Source organism: Salvia hispanica, chromosome 3, assembly GCF_023119035.1.
Source record: "Salvia hispanica cultivar TCC Black 2014 chromosome 3, UniMelb_Shisp_WGS_1.0, whole genome shotgun sequence".
Classification (NCBI taxonomy): Eukaryota; Viridiplantae; Streptophyta; class Magnoliopsida; order Lamiales; family Lamiaceae; genus Salvia; species Salvia hispanica.
The window spans coordinates 42296849-42315750 of record NC_062967.1 but is presented as its reverse complement, the minus strand read 5'-3'; the positions used below and the strand labels follow the sequence as shown (position 1 = coordinate 42315750).

The 18902-nt window shown below is 36.8% G+C and overlaps 3 protein-coding genes across 10 annotated transcripts; all 3 read left to right on the top strand.

Annotated features, from left to right (window-relative positions):
• The first annotated feature begins 935 nt into the window (after window positions 1-935).
• LOC125213541 (glutamate receptor 3.2) lies at window positions 936-6053 on the top strand. The gene is made up of 6 exons (XM_048114142.1): window positions 936-1874; window positions 2178-3520; window positions 3606-3883; window positions 4054-4085; window positions 4170-4564; window positions 5393-6053. Exons 1-6 carry the CDS (start codon window positions 1628-1630, stop codon window positions 5864-5866), a joined length of 2769 nt encoding a protein of 922 aa, XP_047970099.1. The 5' UTR covers window positions 936-1627; the 3' UTR covers window positions 5867-6053.
• Window positions 6054-6154: 101 nt separating this feature from the next.
• Window positions 6155-8127, top strand: LOC125213542 (transcription factor MYB114-like). The gene is made up of 3 exons (XM_048114143.1): window positions 6155-6607; window positions 6686-6815; window positions 7555-8127. Exons 1-3 carry the CDS (start codon window positions 6499-6501, stop codon window positions 7964-7966), a joined length of 651 nt encoding a protein of 216 aa, XP_047970100.1. The 5' UTR covers window positions 6155-6498; the 3' UTR covers window positions 7967-8127.
• Window positions 8128-9859: 1732 nt separating this feature from the next.
• Window positions 9860-14574, top strand: LOC125209022 (survival of motor neuron-related-splicing factor 30-like). 8 transcript variants are annotated; one of them, XM_048108600.1, is made up of 10 exons: window positions 9996-10068; window positions 10782-10850; window positions 11104-11166; window positions 11290-11301; window positions 11441-11563; window positions 12546-12628; window positions 12738-12813; window positions 13211-13396; window positions 13568-13696; window positions 14265-14574. In XM_048108600.1, exons 3-10 carry the CDS (start codon window positions 11140-11142, stop codon window positions 14427-14429), a joined length of 801 nt encoding a protein of 266 aa, XP_047964557.1. In that variant the 5' UTR covers window positions 9996-10068; window positions 10782-10850; window positions 11104-11139; the 3' UTR covers window positions 14430-14574. The 8 variants fall into 8 exon arrangements, with proteins under 8 accessions (XP_047964560.1, XP_047964552.1, XP_047964554.1 ...); XM_048108599.1 differs by having other exon boundaries at window positions 11290-11325; XM_048108603.1 differs by lacking the exon at window positions 11104-11166 and having other exon boundaries at window positions 9860-10068; window positions 11290-11325; window positions 14216-14371.
• The last annotated feature ends 4328 nt before the right edge of the window (window positions 14575-18902 follow it).

Sequence of the window (18902 nt, the reverse complement as noted above, 5' to 3'; positions counted from 1 at the left end):
CTTGTTATTGAAATAATACAATTTTGTTTTCTGTGATGACTAATGACTAGATTCCTAGGGTGTTGTCATTTTCATATGCAACTTGTTATTATGGTGTGTCAAAGTGCAGTTTAATTACCAAAACGTTTTACTTATTGGTGCTGCGTTTTCTACCTTCTCATATGTGATCAAATATTGTTTTTGCTCCATAAAGGAAGGACATAGTAGACCAATTTGGACTGAATTTTGGTAGGATTTAAAATTTTCATGAATAAATGTATTTTTATACATGTAATGTGAATTACCAGTTTTAATACAGTTTTTGGACACAAAAATCACACTCATTGTACGGAAAATCTGGTCATCTGGTCATTCAAGTGAAGAATCTTCATATTCAACACATGAATTCTTAGGTTTGCCCTATATTTAATGTTGTTGTTGAGTTCCTTCATGTTGGGCTAGATTTTCATTTTTTGTTGAACTTAGAATAATAAATACATGTTTCCACGCACCCTTATGAATCTAAAATTGACGAAGAATGACTCTTTATTTGTAAGGTCGAAAAGATTGAAAAAATCAGTTATTCACAATCACAGATGAAAGATAATTTTTTACCGGTAATAATAATAAATTTTGCGAAATTAGAGAGATCAATCCCCTAATACTACTATTCGTCTATCGTTGATCGGCAACACTGATAAGTTGGAGGTTCCCTCTCCTAGGGATCCACTCAGGATATTATTATTATTATTTAAATGACTAATTTTTAAAGACAGACTAAAATTTGAACAATATTTTTGATAATTTACCATTAACAATTTTAAAAAAAAGCAAACACTATTAAAATATTACTATATAAAATTTTTGTGAGTTTGTAAAAAATTAATAGAAAAGGATGTTACAATGACCGTTCTTATCAAAAGTGACAATTTTGAAATAAAGATGTATTTATTAATTAAAAGATAATGGTCGTAAATCACATTTACACTAGAAAAAAAAAAGAACGTGCTTCTTAATCAAAAAGCAAGAACGAAGGAAAGAAAAAAAAATCCGGCATTCGCTGAAAAAATGGATGGTTGATGATTCATCATTCCCCTTGCAATGAAGTGGGACTGGAATCATGACAGAGAAATTTTTGGTGGGAGTTGGGCATGCATCAGCGATGAGTGCGCGCAGCACCCGCGGCCAAAAGCTGAAGTCTCAGTTTAGTAGCACACCAAAATCCATCAGTATCTCCAAATTTAACAAAATTAACTCAAATCCCACTCTTCACCGCATCACCATGTGCCAATTCTCTCCTTTTCCCGTCGAAACACATGCCCTTTTCGCTCTGCTTCTGTTTATGCTTTTCTTCGTGTAGAGCCTTGCCCCTTCTTTTTATATAAAAAAGTGATTTTGTGGACTGTTTCTGACTTCTCAGGAATCTAATTTTAGCTATGCCATGGCCCCAGTTTGAGGATTCTTAATAGCTATAAACGGTGTCAATTATTCCTTCATTTCCATCTCAAAAGTTAGTTCTTTGTGTTGGGTGGAATGGGCCTAACATGCTTTTTCAAACAAAATTCTTGAATTTTGGCACTTGTTTTTGTGGTTTGTTATGGTGACTCCGTTTTAGGCTTGGTAGTTATTTGGTTTTATACCACTGAAGATGAATTTGTGGGTTGTGCTTTTGGCTCTGCTTTGTGTTGGGGGGTTTTCAGAGGAGGAATCGAATCCGGATGATGTGAATATAGGTGCCATTTTCTCGTTCAATACTATAAATGGAGGCGTGTCAAAGATTGGAATGGAGGCTGCTGTTGAAGATGTCAATTCAGACCCTACCATTCTTGGAGGAAGAAAACTTGTTCTTTCATATCACGATTCAAATTTCAGTGGCTTCCTTGGTATTATTGGAGGTACATGTATGGATAAGGGTGTGTTTGTGTGAGTATGTTTATCTGAATCTCTATGAACTATTTGTGCATGAAAGCGTGTTTTCCTTATTCTTCTTGCTGAATATGAGTTAATTAATGTTTCTCTTATGTTCAATCCACATATATTGATGCGCTTGTGTTGGTCTGAGTATGTGTGTTTGAGTTTCTATGAATATGTGGTTGAAAGCGTGTTTATGAGTTAATTAATGTTACTCTTATGTTCTTGCGACAAGAATTTTTGGAAGTGTATAACGGAGATAAGATTATATGTGAATCTAAACACAGGACTGGAGTACATGGAGACTAATAAGGTTGCAATTATTGGACCACAAACCTCTGGGATGGCACATATTCTATCACATATTGCAAACGAACTCCATGTGCCAATGTTGTCGTTTACAGCGTTGGACCCCAGCCTTTCATCGCTTCAATACCCTTACTTCATACAAACAGCACCAAATGATCTTTTCCAAATGACAGCCATAGCCGATATGATTAGTTACTTTGGTTACAGAGAGGTGGTAACTATTTATACAGACGATGAGCAGAGCCGTGGAAGTATTATAGCTCTAGGGGATAAGCTTGCCGAGAGGCGTTGCAAAATCTCTTACAAAGCAGTGCTTCCCCCCGAGGCCTTAGCAACTCGCAGAGAGATCAGGGATGCTTTAGTTGAGGTTTCGGTGATGGAGTCCCGAGTGATTGTTGTGCATGCCTACTCTATAATTGGACTTCGAGTTTTTGATCTGGCCAATAAACTTGGCATGATGGGAAAGGGATATGTTTGGATTGCTACTGCTTGGATGTCCACTGTGTTGGATTCGAGGCCTGTTTCTGGAGAAGCCGCTAAATCCATTCAAGGAGCGCTCACACTCCGACCCCACACTGTAGATTCTAAGAGGAAAAGTGAATTCTTGTCTAGGTGGAAAAGATTAAGCAATGGTTCTATTGGCTTCAATCCTTATGGCTTATATGCTTATGATACTGTTTGGATGGTTGCTAATGCGGTAAAATTGTTTCTGGATCATGGTGGCACCATCTCTTTCTCAAATGCCTCAAACTTGAGTCATTTGGGAGGAGGGACCCTAAACCTTGGAGCATTAAGCACATTTGATGGAGGGAGTCAACTGCTTCATAACATATTACATACCAATATGACAGGTTTAACTGGTCCGATTGCCTTTGATGTAGATAATAAATCCATAATGCATCCTGCATTTGATATACTTAATGTTGTTGGGGGGAGTTACAAGCAAATAGGTTACTGGTCTAACTATTCTGGCCTTTCGGTTGTGCCTCCAGAGGTTCTTTACACCAAAGAACGTAATCGTTCAAGTTCTAGCCAGCAATTAGACCGCACGGTGTGGCCAGGGCAAACTGTGGACAAGCCACGAGGGTGGGTTTTCCCACATAATGGGAGGCAGTTAAAAATTGGAATTCCAAACAGGGTCAGTTACAAAGCTTTTGTCTCGGAGGATGAAAAAACCAATGAGATTGGTGGATATTGCATAGATGTATTCCTTGCTGCCATAAACTTGCTTTCATATGCGGTCCCTCATAAGTTTGTCTTATATGGGGATGGACACAAGAATCCTAATTATGCAGAGCTCGTGAGGCTGATCACAACCAATGTAAGCGTAGTCTGTAACTGATAATATCTGTTTTGTATCCTCGAAAATGAACTTGAATTTGTGTTCTACAACTGCTTATGTGCAGGCCTTTGATGCAGTCGTTGGTGATATAGCAATCGTTACCAACCGTACCAAGATAGTGGACTTCACTCAGCCTTATATAGAGTCGGGGCTGGTTGTTGTGGCGCCAGTCAGGAAAATGAACTCCAGCCCTTGGGCTTTCATGCGCCCTTTCAGTGCCTTGATGTGGGTTGTTACAGCGGCGTTTTTCCTCATTGTTGCAGTGGTGATTTGGATCCTCGAACACAGAATAAATGATGAATTTCGTGGTCCTCCAAAGAAACAGTTCCTCACAATTTTATGGTGAGATTATAAGCAATATAACATCGTCTCTAGGAGAGACAATCTATTTCTTACACGAGTCCTCGATGAACGTGCTTCTAAGCTATGTTTATTTATTTTTCTGTTCTGTTTCTACTTGTATGAGATTTGGTAGTTTAAACACTCAGTATTCTTCTATCTTCACCTTGCAGGTTTGGCTTTTCAACTATGTTTTTTGCACACAGTAAGTATCAACAGTGTTTAGGCTAATATCTTGGCAGTAGCATAATTTTTTTCTCTGACATTCGATGGCTGTTTGCATTTTCAGGAGAAAATACGACAAGTACTCTTGGTCGTATGGTTTTAATCCTCTGGCTTTTTGTGGTCTTGATAATTACATCAAGCTACACTGCAAGCTTGACCTCAATTCTCACCGTTCAACAATTAGCCCCAACCATTAGGGGGATTGAGTCCTTGACCACAAGCAATGACCATATCGGGTTTCAAGTGGGGTCCTTTGCCGAAAGTTATCTAAGCGACGAGCTCAACATTGCCAAATCTAGACTTGTCCCTCTCGGTTCGCCGGAAGAATATGCAGATGCACTTACCAGAGGAAGAGTTGCTGCAGTCGTGGATGAGCGTCCATACGTAGACTTGTTCCTCTCAAACTACTGCATGTTCCAAACTGTTGGACAAGAGTTCACAAAAAGCGGTTGGGGATTTGTGAGTATTTCTAACCTTGATGTCACATAAAGATATCACTAACTGATGCCAACTTGGAAGCCTGCATTCTTGTAGCTGTCGTCAATATAAGAAAACATTCTAGTTCAATTGGTTGAGTCGTGCATACATGATTGTTAACAATTAGCAGAGAAAATTTTCAAAATAATTCATTTGGTAAATTCGAAAAAAAAAGAGAATGGAAATGGTTTAGAACTGTTTTCATTGATTTAAGTTGTAGAGCTAGTACTTAATTCCTTGTTGCTAACTAAAAATATTGCCCGGAGTTCCGAAAGAAGCAATCTTCTGATCCTTCTGCACATACAAATAAGGGTTCATTATAGTTTGGATCTCCAGCTTAAGTTTTCAGTTCAAAATCCCTCGATTTTGGAAAAAAGTTTTGATTTATGAGACACCTTGCTAGCTTCATAGAGCTTAATGAGCATTTTAGAATATGTATTGGATAATATAGATTCTGGCAAATTGACTGATAACTGTCACCAGATTCTGTAAAGCAGGACATAAATGAAATTTTTCCTAAGTTTGAAGGTTTTTGAAGTGAACATTAGTTGAATACATTTTCGGGAAAACGCTCTAGTATGTATACACGTGTTCTTTGTACGGTTTAGCATCTTGGGAACTCGAATTGTCATTTAGATTTAGCTATGGATACTTGATCTTGTAATTGGTGTCTGATCCTTCTCCAAACATGGATGTATGACCAACTGTTTTCGTTATAAGTTTGCGCAACATATATGATGGAAATCTTCTTGTCTCGTTCTTTCCCATTTGATTAGATCGTGTAAGGTTTGTGCATGCTTCCTTTTGTAGGCATTTCCAAGAGACTCTCCTCTAGCTATGGACATGTCCACTGCAATTTTATCTCTGTCGGAGAGTGGCGAACTTCAAAAGATACACGACAGGTGGCTGAATACAAGAACTTGCAGTCAGAAAAGCTCCGATAACACTGATCAACTTCACCTGAAGAGCTTCAGGGGGCTTTTCCTAATATGTGGAATCACCTGCTTAGCTGCCGTCTTCATCTATTTCTGCTTGATTTGCAGCAAGTTCCGGCGGCATTCTCCTAAATTGTCAGAATCCTCCGCGCAAGCCAGTTCACCATCTGTACGAATAAGAAGATTCTTGTCTTTTGTCGATGAGAAGGAAGAGTCGTTGAAGAGCAGAATGAAAAGAAAGCACATCGAAATGCTATCCAGATGTAGTAGAGAGGAACAGCAATCGCGCAACGAGGTTCGGGAGGAAGAATTGGACAAGGGGCACAACGGCAATGGCTACTTCCGTTGAGTGTTGGAATTTGTTTCAACTGTATGAAACCAACAACAGCCTCATCTCTAGCTAAACTACACTGGAAATAAGTAAAAAAATGCAGGGAAAGTAAGTAAAATGCAACCCTATAGGTATATATGTATGGTGCTTAATTACTCGTTGCTTCAATGCAAAATCTATAATATAGTTACTTGTTTGGCTAAAATTATCAGCTTCTAAATTATAATTACCTCATTAGCTTAGCTTAATTATTCGACAATCTATAAGTTCTTCAAACATTATTATTTTGCTGGCGGAAAAGTATGATCCACACGAATGGATGATGTCGGTAAAATTCACTGATGGCCAAAAATCGTTGGTACAAATTTTTACCGTCAAAGCCATTACCGATTCGCGTAGTTTGTCAATAAATGGATTCAGTGACGGAGAGTTCAATGTTTGAAGGGGGGACGAAGCAAAGAAAGATGAGTGCGACGTCGTTTTCAGCAGTTAACAGAAATTCGGAAATGGTCTGGGATGATATGTGCAACTCATAAACACCGAACGGGAAGAGCAGATACGGTAGATGCTCCATAAATTCTTTACCACTCTCATCACGTGCTCCAAGTTATATAAGATTGGTTGAAGAGAAGAGGAGGATAATTGAATCAATGGAGGGAGTGAGGAAAGGCATGTGGACCCCAGAGGAAGATATTCTCCTTAGGAAATGCATTGAGACTTATGGCCAAGGGAAGTGGCATCTTGTTCCTCTTAGAGCAGGTAATTAGATAGTACTGTACTACATCTATATATATGTGAAATGCAAATTTGTTTTATGTTTGAATGTATATATATCAGGGCTGAACAGATGCAGGAAGAGTTGTAGGTTAAGATGGTTGAATTATTTGAAGCCTAATATCAAAAGAGGCCAATTTTCGAATGACGAAGTCGATCTCATTGTCAGGCTTCACAAGCTCTTAGGCAACAGGCATGCGCACTTTGCTCTTTATTTTCGACTCACTTTTTATCTCTCTCTGCATACAAGTTTTCCATAAAATTAATGTAAAACATGGTTAATTTGATGTCAACTTTTAATTTATTTTATCAATATTTCACACGTACTATTGATTTTCAGCTCTTTAAAAATCTTGAATGCCTTGAAACTTTGCACTTTGTGTGAAACTAAAAGAATTTTTAGTCGTTTGCTTGTATCCGAATTTTTTTTGAATCTTCAATGTTAAAATTGCCAATTGCAATATCACACCCCAATCATCGATTATTAGTTACATGGAAAGGAGAAATTATCAGAGGGTTTGCATTATTATGCACACTTCTACCATAAAAAAGGGTTAATTTAGTATACAATGTGATGTTCATAAATGCACGCATGTTCGGAGCTCGACAAGTTAGATAACAGCCCTTTAGTGATCTCATATTGTCTTAAATGCAAGGTTGAAAAATCTCTGTTTTTTTTCAATGATTCTGGTATCCAATAATTAGATAGTAGTAGTACTAGTAGTATATCCGATTTAGGAAAGAAATATCATGTGATGCACCATTTAAAACAAACTTTTCCTGGCTAAACAATACATGTTACATTAAAAATTTATTTCCTTATTGTATTCCTAACACTTTCTTCCAAAATGGAAGAAATCATTATGTATAATTGTATATTTCACACTCCATCTTTTACTAGAATATTTCAATTTGTATACTTGATATTTCAGATGGTCCCTGATTGCGGGTAGGCTACCGGGAAGGACAGCGAACGACATCAAGAACTTCTGGAACAGCCATATCGAGAAGAGGGCAGCAGCAGAGGCCGGTCGGGCCAGAGCCCAGAAATCCATCACTCGCAGCAACATCTTGCGCCCCCGACCTCGGACCTTCTCATCCCCACGCCCTGAGCCCGGCCTAGTCACCGCGGATACATCTCAAAGCCACGACGCAGATGAATGCACGAGGTGGTGGAGCAACTTGCTCGAAATAGCCACTGATAACGGCGACGGCGAAACGGGATTAATTCATGATGCTTGCAACAAACAACAAGATGAAGGTGATGATGTAAAGGAGGACTTCGCTGATTTCTCCATTGACGTTGATATTTGGAAGCTTCTCAACTTTGGGGATGATGCATGATTCATTTCTTAGTAGATTAATGTTGATGAGGGTTTCAGTTTTTCTAATTCAGGCTAGTGAGCTGTTTTAGTTACTCAATTATAGTTGAAGAATTACTATGCAATAAATACGTGTAGGATTGAATTAACGGTGAAATATATGTAGTATTGTATTATTATTAAGCAGCCATCTTGATGGAAATGTTTCACCTTTTTATGTAGCGTAGGTAAGACCAATCTACAACGAAAATTAAATTTGTCATGTTACTTAATTTAGATTTACATGTGAGGATGAATTACACCAAGTTCTTTCACGTGTCTGGGGCATCTAGCACATCCTTCCGATGAGAATTTCAGAGCTTAACATAGGATAGGGAGAACAAACATTTTATACTACCAACACCAAAATGCTAGCGGTGGGAAATGAAGATCGAACCACACCGCTATCGTTTTCCTGTCAATCTAGCTCAAGTAGACATGGTTCTAGTTTAAGCAAGATTACAAAATATATTGTATTGCGATTGTTATTATAAAATAAAATTGGGGTGCAAAAATGTAGTGTAAAAGTGGACTTTTTTAATATTTCAAATATATCAAATAACTAAATGGAAAAATAACAAAAGAAGTACAACAAACTAATTGACATGTACAGATCCAGCCCAGAGCATTCCTCGATTTGCAAGACGAGATACAGATCTACTAGTGCTCATGGATTGATGTATAGTCCCCAAACATAAACAATTTCGTCTCAACGAGTAGAAGTTAGAGTGAAACAAAATATCTGAAATCCAAATATCCAATCAAATCGATGTATAAAATCCATTTCATATTCTTTTGTGTTTTCGATTTGGATCGGATTAAAATTTTGAGAAATTTCAAATTTTAGAATAATATTGGATCGAAATGAATATATTAAAAAAATAATTGACATTTTTCCTTTTTAGTCTTAATCCCAAATAGTATCCGAATCAAAGTAGTTGAGGTTGTTTCCTTTTGCAGGGAATGTCCAATCTCTAGTTATTTTTTAAGTATTTTATATTTGAATACGATATTCGTTGTACGTCGTAGATACATATACATTAGTCAACACAACTTTACAGCTTGGGAATTACACTCTTCGCCCAAGACAAGACGATATTTTTTGGATGACACAAGATTTTAGAAGTTACTATTACTTAATGTGTTTAGTTAATAAAAAATATGATCGATACTATTAAATATAAAGAAAAAAGTAATTGAATATTTTAAAAAAAGTGATAGATGTTTTAAATATTGAGTAATTTTCATCTAAATTACTCTCTCTGTTTCTTCATAGTTGAGTTATTTTTCCATATCAGGAAGTTCCTTCATAGTTGAGTCATTTCCATATATGATAACTTTTTTATCTTTCCTATTTTACTCTCTCTTACTTTATTCTATCTACTTTATTCTCTTTAGATTTTATTCTCTCTACATTTTTCCCTCTCTTACTTTTTTATCTATTTATTTAACACACCCAACATTCCTTTTTAAAACTCCGTGTCGAAAAGTTTCGCCTCAATTATGAAGAAACGGAGGGAGTACTAAATTTATCAAATTTTAAATTTGCATATCAGCTTTAACATTTGCATGTAGTACTAAATTATTGATTTGTTCTTGTTTTTATAACCTATCAATATTTGAACGCCGACATAATTTGATAACTTACTTAAGTGACAATCGACTTTTATCAAAAGTTAACTAAAACAACGTTACATTTTAGGCATTGAAACAACATATAACTTATTATACAAAATTAAATCATTTTCATTTGTTGAGTTATGATATATATTAAGTTTAATTTACATGTGAATATTAAATTTAACATGCAAAATCAAAGTTTTGTTTAAGTTTAGAAACTTAAATATTTTCCTGAGCAAATATTATAGACTCGAGACTCGACCGTTGCCGCCATGCCCTGACGAGGGTTTCGTTTATTCCCCATTTTTTTGTTATATATGTCTTGAGCAGAATTACGATTGATTCGTTTCAATTATCGTCCCGAGAAATTTGAGTAGAATTTGTAAGGAAAAGATGGAAGGCGAAGAGGTGAATATCCAAGAATTGGCTGCCAACCTTTCTACTTACGAAGACCAACTTCAGCAGGTGCTTCCTTTTCTTTTCAGTTCTTGTGTACATTATTCAAAGACTTCTTTTTGGCTGATTTGGTAAGGAAGATTTGAGGTTATAGCTTTGTACAATTTGGGAATTCTCCTTAGTCTTTAAATCTAACAAGAGCCCTAGAAGGAATATGGATTTTACTTTTGGATCATTTTTCAATTTACCACTGAGGGTTAGTAAGATTATAATAAAGGACCTATAGTAAGAATAGTAAAATCTTGAGCTGGAAGACCATGAACAACACCATGCAGAGGAAATTGACTAATTCTTAGTCTTGATTGAGCTACTAACTAGATGAATACAAAATCCTGAATTACAAAATTTTTACATTATTTTGGTGAGCTTATTATTAGAATCTGTATCTCTGATTTTGAAATGATATCACTCACTGCATAGGCAATAATGTTTTTATTAAGTCATTTCGTTAAATTTCTTATCTAGTGTAGGTGATCTTGTATTGTTGTTTTGCTCATTTTTTGTTTCTAATTTTGTATCTATGTCAGATTAGGAGGAGTATGTATGGTGTTCACTTGTTCATTATCTTGTTTTTAGTTATGTCAGGCCTATGAACAATTTTCTCATTCCTTAAACTATTGTTAACTTTTGATTTTTGGTTTCTCTTAAAATTGAACATTACTTTACTCCAGTTCCAAATATGGCATATATGATCATCTGTTTGCACCTTTAATATGACTCAGGTACGTAAACTATTGAATGATGACCCGAAGAATTCTGAGTTTTTGGACATGGAGAAGGAACTCGCAGAGGTGATTTTTTTTTAGAAAAATTCCTTTCTTTCATCATTGATGGTGGATCCCTCCATTCTAAGGATGAGATTCTCCCATTCTTTTGTTGGTTTAACATTACATGTATCATCATAGTTCTAGCTGTTAAAGATGTTTAAGAACACTGATCATTAACATGCAGTAATAGGTTAGAGAGTCATTTCTTTCCTGAAAGTTTAATTTCATTTTCTCTCTCTCTTTCTTTCTCAAATATTACTATTGCTCGTACAAGCAGTTTCAAGGAACTACCTCTGACAGATGAACATGAAAGATGTTTTTCCCCTTTTGGTTTGTCAAGGTGAGAATATCTCATCTTGTTAAAAGAAATAAGCATACATAGTGTGCAGAAGTGTCAGGGTTTAGAAACAAGGCACTAGGACTTGTCAAGATGTCCATCACTTGTGTCTTGATTCCATTGCAGGTGTGCTATGTGGTGATGGCCAGCCTGTTCTCTCTTGTGAATTTCAGCTATTACAGTGCCACACTGGATTGGAGTTCATGTTTTTTCATCTTATTACTAATTGTATTAGGATTATTGGCTGATTATAATTTTGGTTTATTTGTGGCTGAAGGTGATTGAATTGACAGAGGAGCTTCTGGAAACTGCAAAACAAAATGATGGTAGTTCTGAACTTGTTACTGGGACCAGTGGTGAAGCATCTCCTGATCTGCAACTTTCTGGGAGAACCTTTGATGTTAGTCCAATACGTACTTGTGTTCATAGTGGTATTTTATTTAATTCGTAAATGTTAGGCTGGTGTTCAGGCCACGCTTGGTTTTTGTGTAAATAAGTTGTTTAGTGAGAGTAAAATGTGAAATATATGGGGTATAAAATGGCAAAATGGGCAATGTTTAAGGAATAAACTAAAATCGCAAAATGGGCAATGTTTAAGGGAGGGGGTTATTAGCTTTTCAGTTCCTCCACATTCTCATCTAACATGCCACTTATTTATGTTTAAGTTGCTAGTAGATATCAGGAAGCAGTAAACCCATAGTGGCACCTTCTTAAGATGTTAGTCATTTTCTGCTGAAAGAAAAGCATAACCATGATTGTGAAGAGAACACTTCTGGGAACAGGGGTAATGGCTCCTTAGACCAACAGGTGGCGATTGCTTTTTTTAATATATATAGTATATGAAGAAAAACTGATCTACCGCCTCTGAATGATGACACTAGGGGTTGGGGGGTGACCAGATGCTGAAGGTTTGTTGCAAAATACTGATGAGTTGTGTTTCTCAAGTAAAGTAAACATGTTTTTCCAACTTAGTTTACTGTATTTTTGTTTTCTTTATATTCTGTACAATAAGTTATGGCTGCTCCTAGCTACATTTAAAATTTCTAACACAATTATGACATATATGTGTTAGACATCTTTGAAGATGGGAAGTCACTGTATTTTGAAATGTGGTCATGCCTGATCTCAGATGACAGCTTTACTATTGTTGAACCATGGTTTTATATAATACAACAGATAGCCTGAACCATCAGTTTTGAGTGGTTCTGATGCTGGTTTGCAGTAGGTGCCAGCTTCCCCCCCCCAACCACCACTTCAACTACTCTCATATTATAATTTCAATTTTCAAATTGAACACAAGTGTATTTTATATCTGATTAGTGATTACTAGGTGTCACTGCATGCAATGCTGATGCGACTACTTATATTGGTATTTCTTGCAGAACCCAACAGCTACTGCTATTAATGGTATTAAATTTCCTATTGGCATCAAAGTCCAAGCAGTCTGGAGCGAAGATGGAGAGTGGTACGTAGTCCTTTTTTTACTGGGTTTTGTGTAGTAAAGATGTTTTTATCCTTCAGTTTCTTTATCTCTTCTCCCTCTTGTTTGTGGTTGATTTAGATTGAATATTCAGGTATGATGCAACCATTGAGGCTCATACTGCAAACGGGTATTATGTCAGCTATGAGGGATGGGGTAACAAGGAAGAGGTATATTTTATCTTCCTTCTCATGTGGTGCTTTATTCTTGGGGTTGGCTGGGGGTATCTCAATTAACTATGAATTCTAGTTTCTGGTTGCTTCTTAGCTTCATCAATCATGGAGAGTAAAACATAATATGTTGTTTTTAACCTTGGCACATAACATGAATGGGAAGACATCCTATTAAAATTTGTTAAATGTTTCAACCGATTATCTGACCCAGTCAGATCTCACATTGCACACACCTCGACCCCATGAGTTATGTTAGGTGGTGCCCAAATTTAGTAGCACTATATAGTATTGTGATTTTTGAGATTGCATGTGGTGAATCAACCCATCAGCTTTTGCATCGGAAAGTTGAAAATTTGATGTGAAAGATTTTAGGATTTTTGTTTGGTGATTCCAGGTGGATCCTGATAATGTGAGACCTATCCAAGAAGGCACTGCAGACCCTTTGCTGGAAGCTGAAAAGATTGCTGTGGCTACAAAAGAAGCCCTTAAACAGAAGATTGTCCAATCTGCTAGCAAGGAATTTGAGGCCTGGACTATTCCTGCAAAACTTCATATTGATCCTAATGATTCGGAAGATGTGGTATGTTTGGATTTGCAGCCATTTTATAGGGGTTATGCCATCTTTAGGGTTGACCGGTTGAGGAAGGACCCATGATGTGGTTTGTGGAAAATTGCCATCCCTTATCACTTCATGGTATTCTCTGTTCTTACTTGTACACTTCGGTTTTGTATCTTTCTTTTTTTTTTGCAGAAAGCTGCAAAGCGTAAAAAGATCCATGCGTTTAAATCCAAAATGCGTATGGAAGCAAAAGAAGTCACACAAAATAAGAGGCAGAATGCCTGGCAGCAATTCCAGACCACTAAAGGCAAAGCTAAAAAGGTATGTTGACATTGGGTGCCTGCTTGTGCTTGTGTTTTGCTCACATTAATTGGATTCTGACTGCTGATATACTGCTGCAAGCTAGCAGTGTTTTCCTCTCTTGTGTTTCAAAATGAGCATGCACCGCCTTTTACGCCGGATCTGTCTGTCACTCACATGCAACACCTGCACACACACATTTTGATGCTTGCACAATGCTGGTATAGTGGTATTTATGTTAGTATTTTTTTGGGATTTGCTTATCCCTGCATGTCTCAATGTGCTTACAGGCATAATTCATAAAAGATTAGGCACATATAGTTACACTGCTATGAATTATCTTAGCGACAGAATCTAGAATCATCAATCACTTTATTTTCTGTTATTTCTTTTTTCTTCCTGTCATTCACATATTTTGTTTGCCTTCGAAACTCCAAGCTGTAATCTCATATGAATCTAGTCACTAAATATTACTACTAATGCTTAAACTTACTTTACAATCTGCAAGACAAGCATTTTACACATGTTATGTCTTTTCAGTAAGGTTCTCATTTTTCATGTGCTCTACTGAATTTTGGCTGTCCCAAAGGTTGGTTTCTTCTCTGGCCGAAAGCGCGAGAGCATATTCAAGTCACCTGATGATCCATTTGGGAAAGTTGGAGTGACTGGAAGCGGGAAGGGTTTGACCGAGTTTCAGAAAAGAGAAAAACATTTACATCTTAAAGGTGCAAATATGGAAACTGCAGATGAGTAATGTAAAACATATAGAGTACTCTCTCTGCTAGTGTAGATTTTTATTGAGGATTATGATTGCTCTGGCAGAGCGTTGTATGAAATACGTTGGCTGGTTCACGATTGGAATATTTTTTGTAGATGCAATCCTACTTTAGTTGTTAGAAGCAATGCTTGTTTTACATCCTACTTTTGTTTACCTGAGTCTGATCACACTTCCCCTTAATTCGGTCAAGGGGATACATCAACATGTTCCTTAGCCTTGAGAAGAATTGGTACCTTAGCGGTTTAGTGAAGATATCCGCTACCTGATTACAATAGGGCACATGCTTCAGGTTGATTTTCTTGGCTGCAACTTAATCGCAGACAAAATGAACGTTCAGCTCAACGTGGAGCAAGGCTGGAAGCTAAGATAATCGTGCTTAGAGTGTCCATCCATATATAACTGGAACCGCTTTGAAAGTTCACTCATCCAGCTCATCTTCAAAGCTGCGTGAGCAAAGCTCTTGTACTCGACCTCTGTGTTCGAGCGCTGTACCACCAATGACTTCTTGGAGCACCATGAAATGAGGTTATCACCAGGATAAATGCATTGCCAAGAAACTGACCCTCTGTCGTCGAGGTCTGCTGTTCTTCGTACAAAATAACTCTTTCTGCAAAATGTGAACTGATCGGTATAGGAAATGAGAAAGAGGGAGTATTTGGATGAGCAAGATGCAGACGATTTTGTTAACCATTGACTTCCCAAGTGAGTTCCCAACTTTAGAGCATTGTGCTGATTAGCTTTGGCTGAACCTTGTGCTCTGGTGAAAATGCTTTAGCTAAACCTAGTGCTCCACTTCTATGTGGTCATGTCATTCTCCTAACAGTCACGACAACGGTAGAGAACCTATTGTCAACAGCACATGTATCCTAATTATTACTACCAAGTCTAATTTGATTTTACTTGTCCAGTGACAAATGAAATAAAACGAAGAAATAAAAAGTGAACGAAGATGGAAATTGCAATGTAAGCAATAAAACAAATCAAACTGTAAGTCAAATCGAGGAAAATTCTCTTTCCGCAAGACAAATTATGCTCTGGCTATTGTTCATTTATTAGAGTTGTTGCAAAGTGCTTAGAGAGTAGAATGTGTTGGAGAAGGTGTGTGTTTCTCTAATATTCAAAGTCAATTACTACCTTCGTCCCCCAAATTTTGACACACTTTGACTCGACACGGGTTTTAAGAAATGTAATGGAAAGTGAGTTGAAAAAGTTGATGGGATATGAGTCATATTTTTAAAGTATTAGTTTTATAATAAAATGTGAGTATGAATGCGTTAGTGGAATATGAGGTTCACTGCCAAAAATGGTAAAAAGTGAAGTGTGTCAAATTTTCAGGGACGGACCAAAATAGTAAATTGTGTCAAAATTTTGGGGATGGAGGTAGTATTTAATTTGGATATGTTTGATTCGTTTTCCAAATGCTAGATTGATATTATCGACGATCGTTATTTTTTCTGCTTACTTTTTTTACTGGGCTGGCAAATGTAACTCCCTTTGGCAGCTAATGACATTATAGATTACATTCATAAATTTACTATGAGAAATTGAAAAATACAAAAAAATGGAATTTTTTTTTATCATACTAGTACTACTTTTTGTATCAAATGTTTTCAATGTGGACAAGATGGAAAAAAACATTATATCACCACTATCTTTGTATTATAAGTACTCCAATATCAACATGGTGGTTAAAAAGGTTGGGGGTAACTTGTCCTATACTTCTGACACCAAGATTTTCCACCTAAAGCTTAGTGGGAAGATAGTGTAGCCTGCGGAGGATGAGGAATGGAGCACGATGCAAGTTGTTCGCACGTGAGAAGTGACGAGCAAAACATCGGTATTCGATTAATAGCCGAAAAACTTTTACTCGAAATAGGAATGACATGCTCAAGCAGAGCTGCAGCTGGGGTCCCTAGACTGATCCAACGTTGACAAACGGTCATCTGTGACCACGTTGGGGCTGTCGAACGGCTGTTTGCAGATTACTTTGCCGAGGAGCCACGACGGGGGACGGTGATTTTCCATCGGCGTTTTAGAGAACTTTTCTTACATATTGTTTAACACGTTTTCGGCACGTTACGGGTACTTCTAGTAGCGTCCCGATGCCGGTGGCAGACCTGGACTATCGCCATTATAGAAGTGCACAATTGCAATTAGGCAGTTGGCTTACGAAGAAGCGGTCTACATGTTCGACGGGTATCTTCAAGTTGCCATAACGACTAGGCGCGAGTGTCTGAAGTATTTTTGTAAGGACGTCATCAAGACTTTCAGCCCCACATATCTGCGGTCGCCGACCTGATGACTACCAGTACCAATGGTAGAACTGTCCGACCACTTGGAGAGACCAGTTCAATACCGAGTACAAAGGCACCCATCCGACGATCATTCGCGAAGTTATTGCTGACCAGTGACCATGGATTTGGCATGCGTACTTCGGTGTAGCCAGGTCGAACAATGACATCAACGTCCTTATCTTTAATTATTTATGTAGTATTTCCTAGTCAGTAGGATAATTAGATAGAAAGTTAAATTAACTGTCTTTAATTCTACTTAATTTTGGTTTTCTTTCTAATTTATTTCCCTTTTACTTATATTTTTAAGTTTTATTTTTTCATAAGTTTCTTGGCCTCATTGTTGGATTACAAAAGTTTCATAAGTTCTCTCGAATCTTCAATTGATTGAGTTCTTTAATCCGACTTATCAAAAGTTCTTTCTAAATCGTTTGTCAGTGCCAATCATTCCATCATTTGTGACGTCAATCATTCTACATCACGACGTCATTCATCCACAGTTACAATAGTTACAACTTACAAGACCTACGTTGTGTTTCCAACCAGTTCCGTTGCCAAAACGTCAAATCAAGAACAAGCGTTGTATCGAACCTAAAACCTCTCATTCTTATAAAACACTCCTACTACTTTATTGGTTGTGAATGATCAACCAAAAACTTTCATTTAAAACTCGAGATCTCTTGGTTGTAAATGATCATTAAATCAAGGAACCAATCCAAATTATCAAATCGATCAATTGATAACTATGCATGATGTTTAATTGTTGCATGTTTCTAAATTGTTGCATACTGATTAATATTAATTCATTTGAAATTAATTAATATTCATATATTGATTTCTATTGTAATATCTAAACAGTTTAATTATGCAATTTAACTGAAACTCCCGCCATTAGATGCATCTTTTGTGAGTTATACACAAGGATTGAGAAATGCTAATTTCAAATGAAAACATTTTTCATTCTCTATTTTTCTCTATTTCAAATATTATATATTTAAAAAACAAGATGCATAAAGAAATAAAAAAAATCGAAGCTTGATTAATTATAAAGACAAAAAGCATAACGAGTACTCTAATTTGATTATGTGATTTATAAAAAAGTAGATTTTAAATTATAGTTACTCTCATATAAAATATGAGGTTGGATTTGAAATAAACTTTTGGAGTTAGTTTAAAAAAAAGTTATTGCACCTAATTTCTATTCGTGTGAACTAGTATATAGTATTTAAAATGTTATTTCATTTTCTTTTTCTTCTTTTAACGCTATATTTTGAATTATAATTTCTTTATTTTAAATTTCAATTATAATTATACAATTAAACAATATTAATATGAAAGTATTTATTAATATTTTATTAAATTATAACTATTTACAAAACTATCAATACACATGCGTTATGCGAGCATGCATCATCCGTAAGCAGTGTGCACTTTTGACTTACAATCAAAAACAAACAAAAAAAACTTCTCCATGTTAGCAAATAGCATCACTTTGTTAATGAGGATGATTATAAAGTTTTTTGTCATGGATTTTTATTGTAAAAACTACATGCCTTTTACTAGTAGACTATTTGTTATAAAAGTTTTTGATATGACCACGGTTGCTAGACGTCAAGAGTCTTCACTTCGGTGTGAGCTATGGATGAGACAGAAGACATGCCAAGGGTCCAACAAAACTAGTGGGCCTCCCTAGGATGCGAGGAATAGAGAAGGCTCGGATTTGAGGACGAATCCTTTCCAAGAAGGGAAGGATGATACTATCATGGAAGCCGTGCATCGAGGATTTTACATACAGCTGGATTCAACCGGTGATCAGCCTATCAATGTCTTCTTCTTCGAAAGGGCTTCGCGTGGATACCTTGCACGCCTCAATCAGAATCCGGTTGAGAGAGTTATGGCCGATTTATGAAATGACGCCAGGAATCCAGAATGAACATCCGACCAGGCGTTTTGCTCCTTGAAAATCGGTCGGGCGTTCTGCCGAGTTCCAGAAAGAACGCCCGGCCGGGCATTTTGCGCCTTACAGTTCGCCCGACCGGGCGAATCACGCGGACTTAGATTTTGTGGGTCATTTCCTTGAACTTTGGGCCTAAACTATAAAATCATGCGGACTTAGATTTTTATGAAATTATATGCTTGAGATTTGTTCTCTTGAAGA

Coding starts and splice junctions, on each gene's coding strand:
- LOC125213541 (XM_048114142.1), top strand. CDS start 1,628: ATGAATTTGTGGGTTGTGCTTTTGGCTCTGCTTTGTGTTGGGGGGTTT. Junction 1,875..2,177: donor CTTCCTTGGTATTATTGGAG/GTACATGTATGG, acceptor ATCTAAACACAG/GACTGGAGTACATGGAGACT. Junction 3,521..3,605: donor TGAGGCTGATCACAACCAAT/GTAAGCGTAGTC, acceptor GCTTATGTGCAG/GCCTTTGATGCAGTCGTTGG.
- LOC125213542 (XM_048114143.1), top strand. CDS start 6,499: ATGGAGGGAGTGAGGAAAGGCATGTGGACCCCAGAGGAAGATATTCTC. Junction 6,608..6,685: donor TCTTGTTCCTCTTAGAGCAG/GTAATTAGATAG, acceptor TATATATATCAG/GGCTGAACAGATGCAGGAAG. Junction 6,816..7,554: donor CACAAGCTCTTAGGCAACAG/GCATGCGCACTT, acceptor TTGATATTTCAG/ATGGTCCCTGATTGCGGGTA.
- LOC125209022 (XM_048108595.1), top strand. CDS start 9,997: ATGGAAGGCGAAGAGGTGAATATCCAAGAATTGGCTGCCAACCTTTCT. Junction 10,851..11,289: donor TGGAGAAGGAACTCGCAGAG/GTGATTTTTTTT, acceptor ATTCCATTGCAG/GTGTGCTATGTGGTGATGGC. Junction 12,814..13,210: donor GATGGGGTAACAAGGAAGAG/GTATATTTTATC, acceptor TGGTGATTCCAG/GTGGATCCTGATAATGTGAG.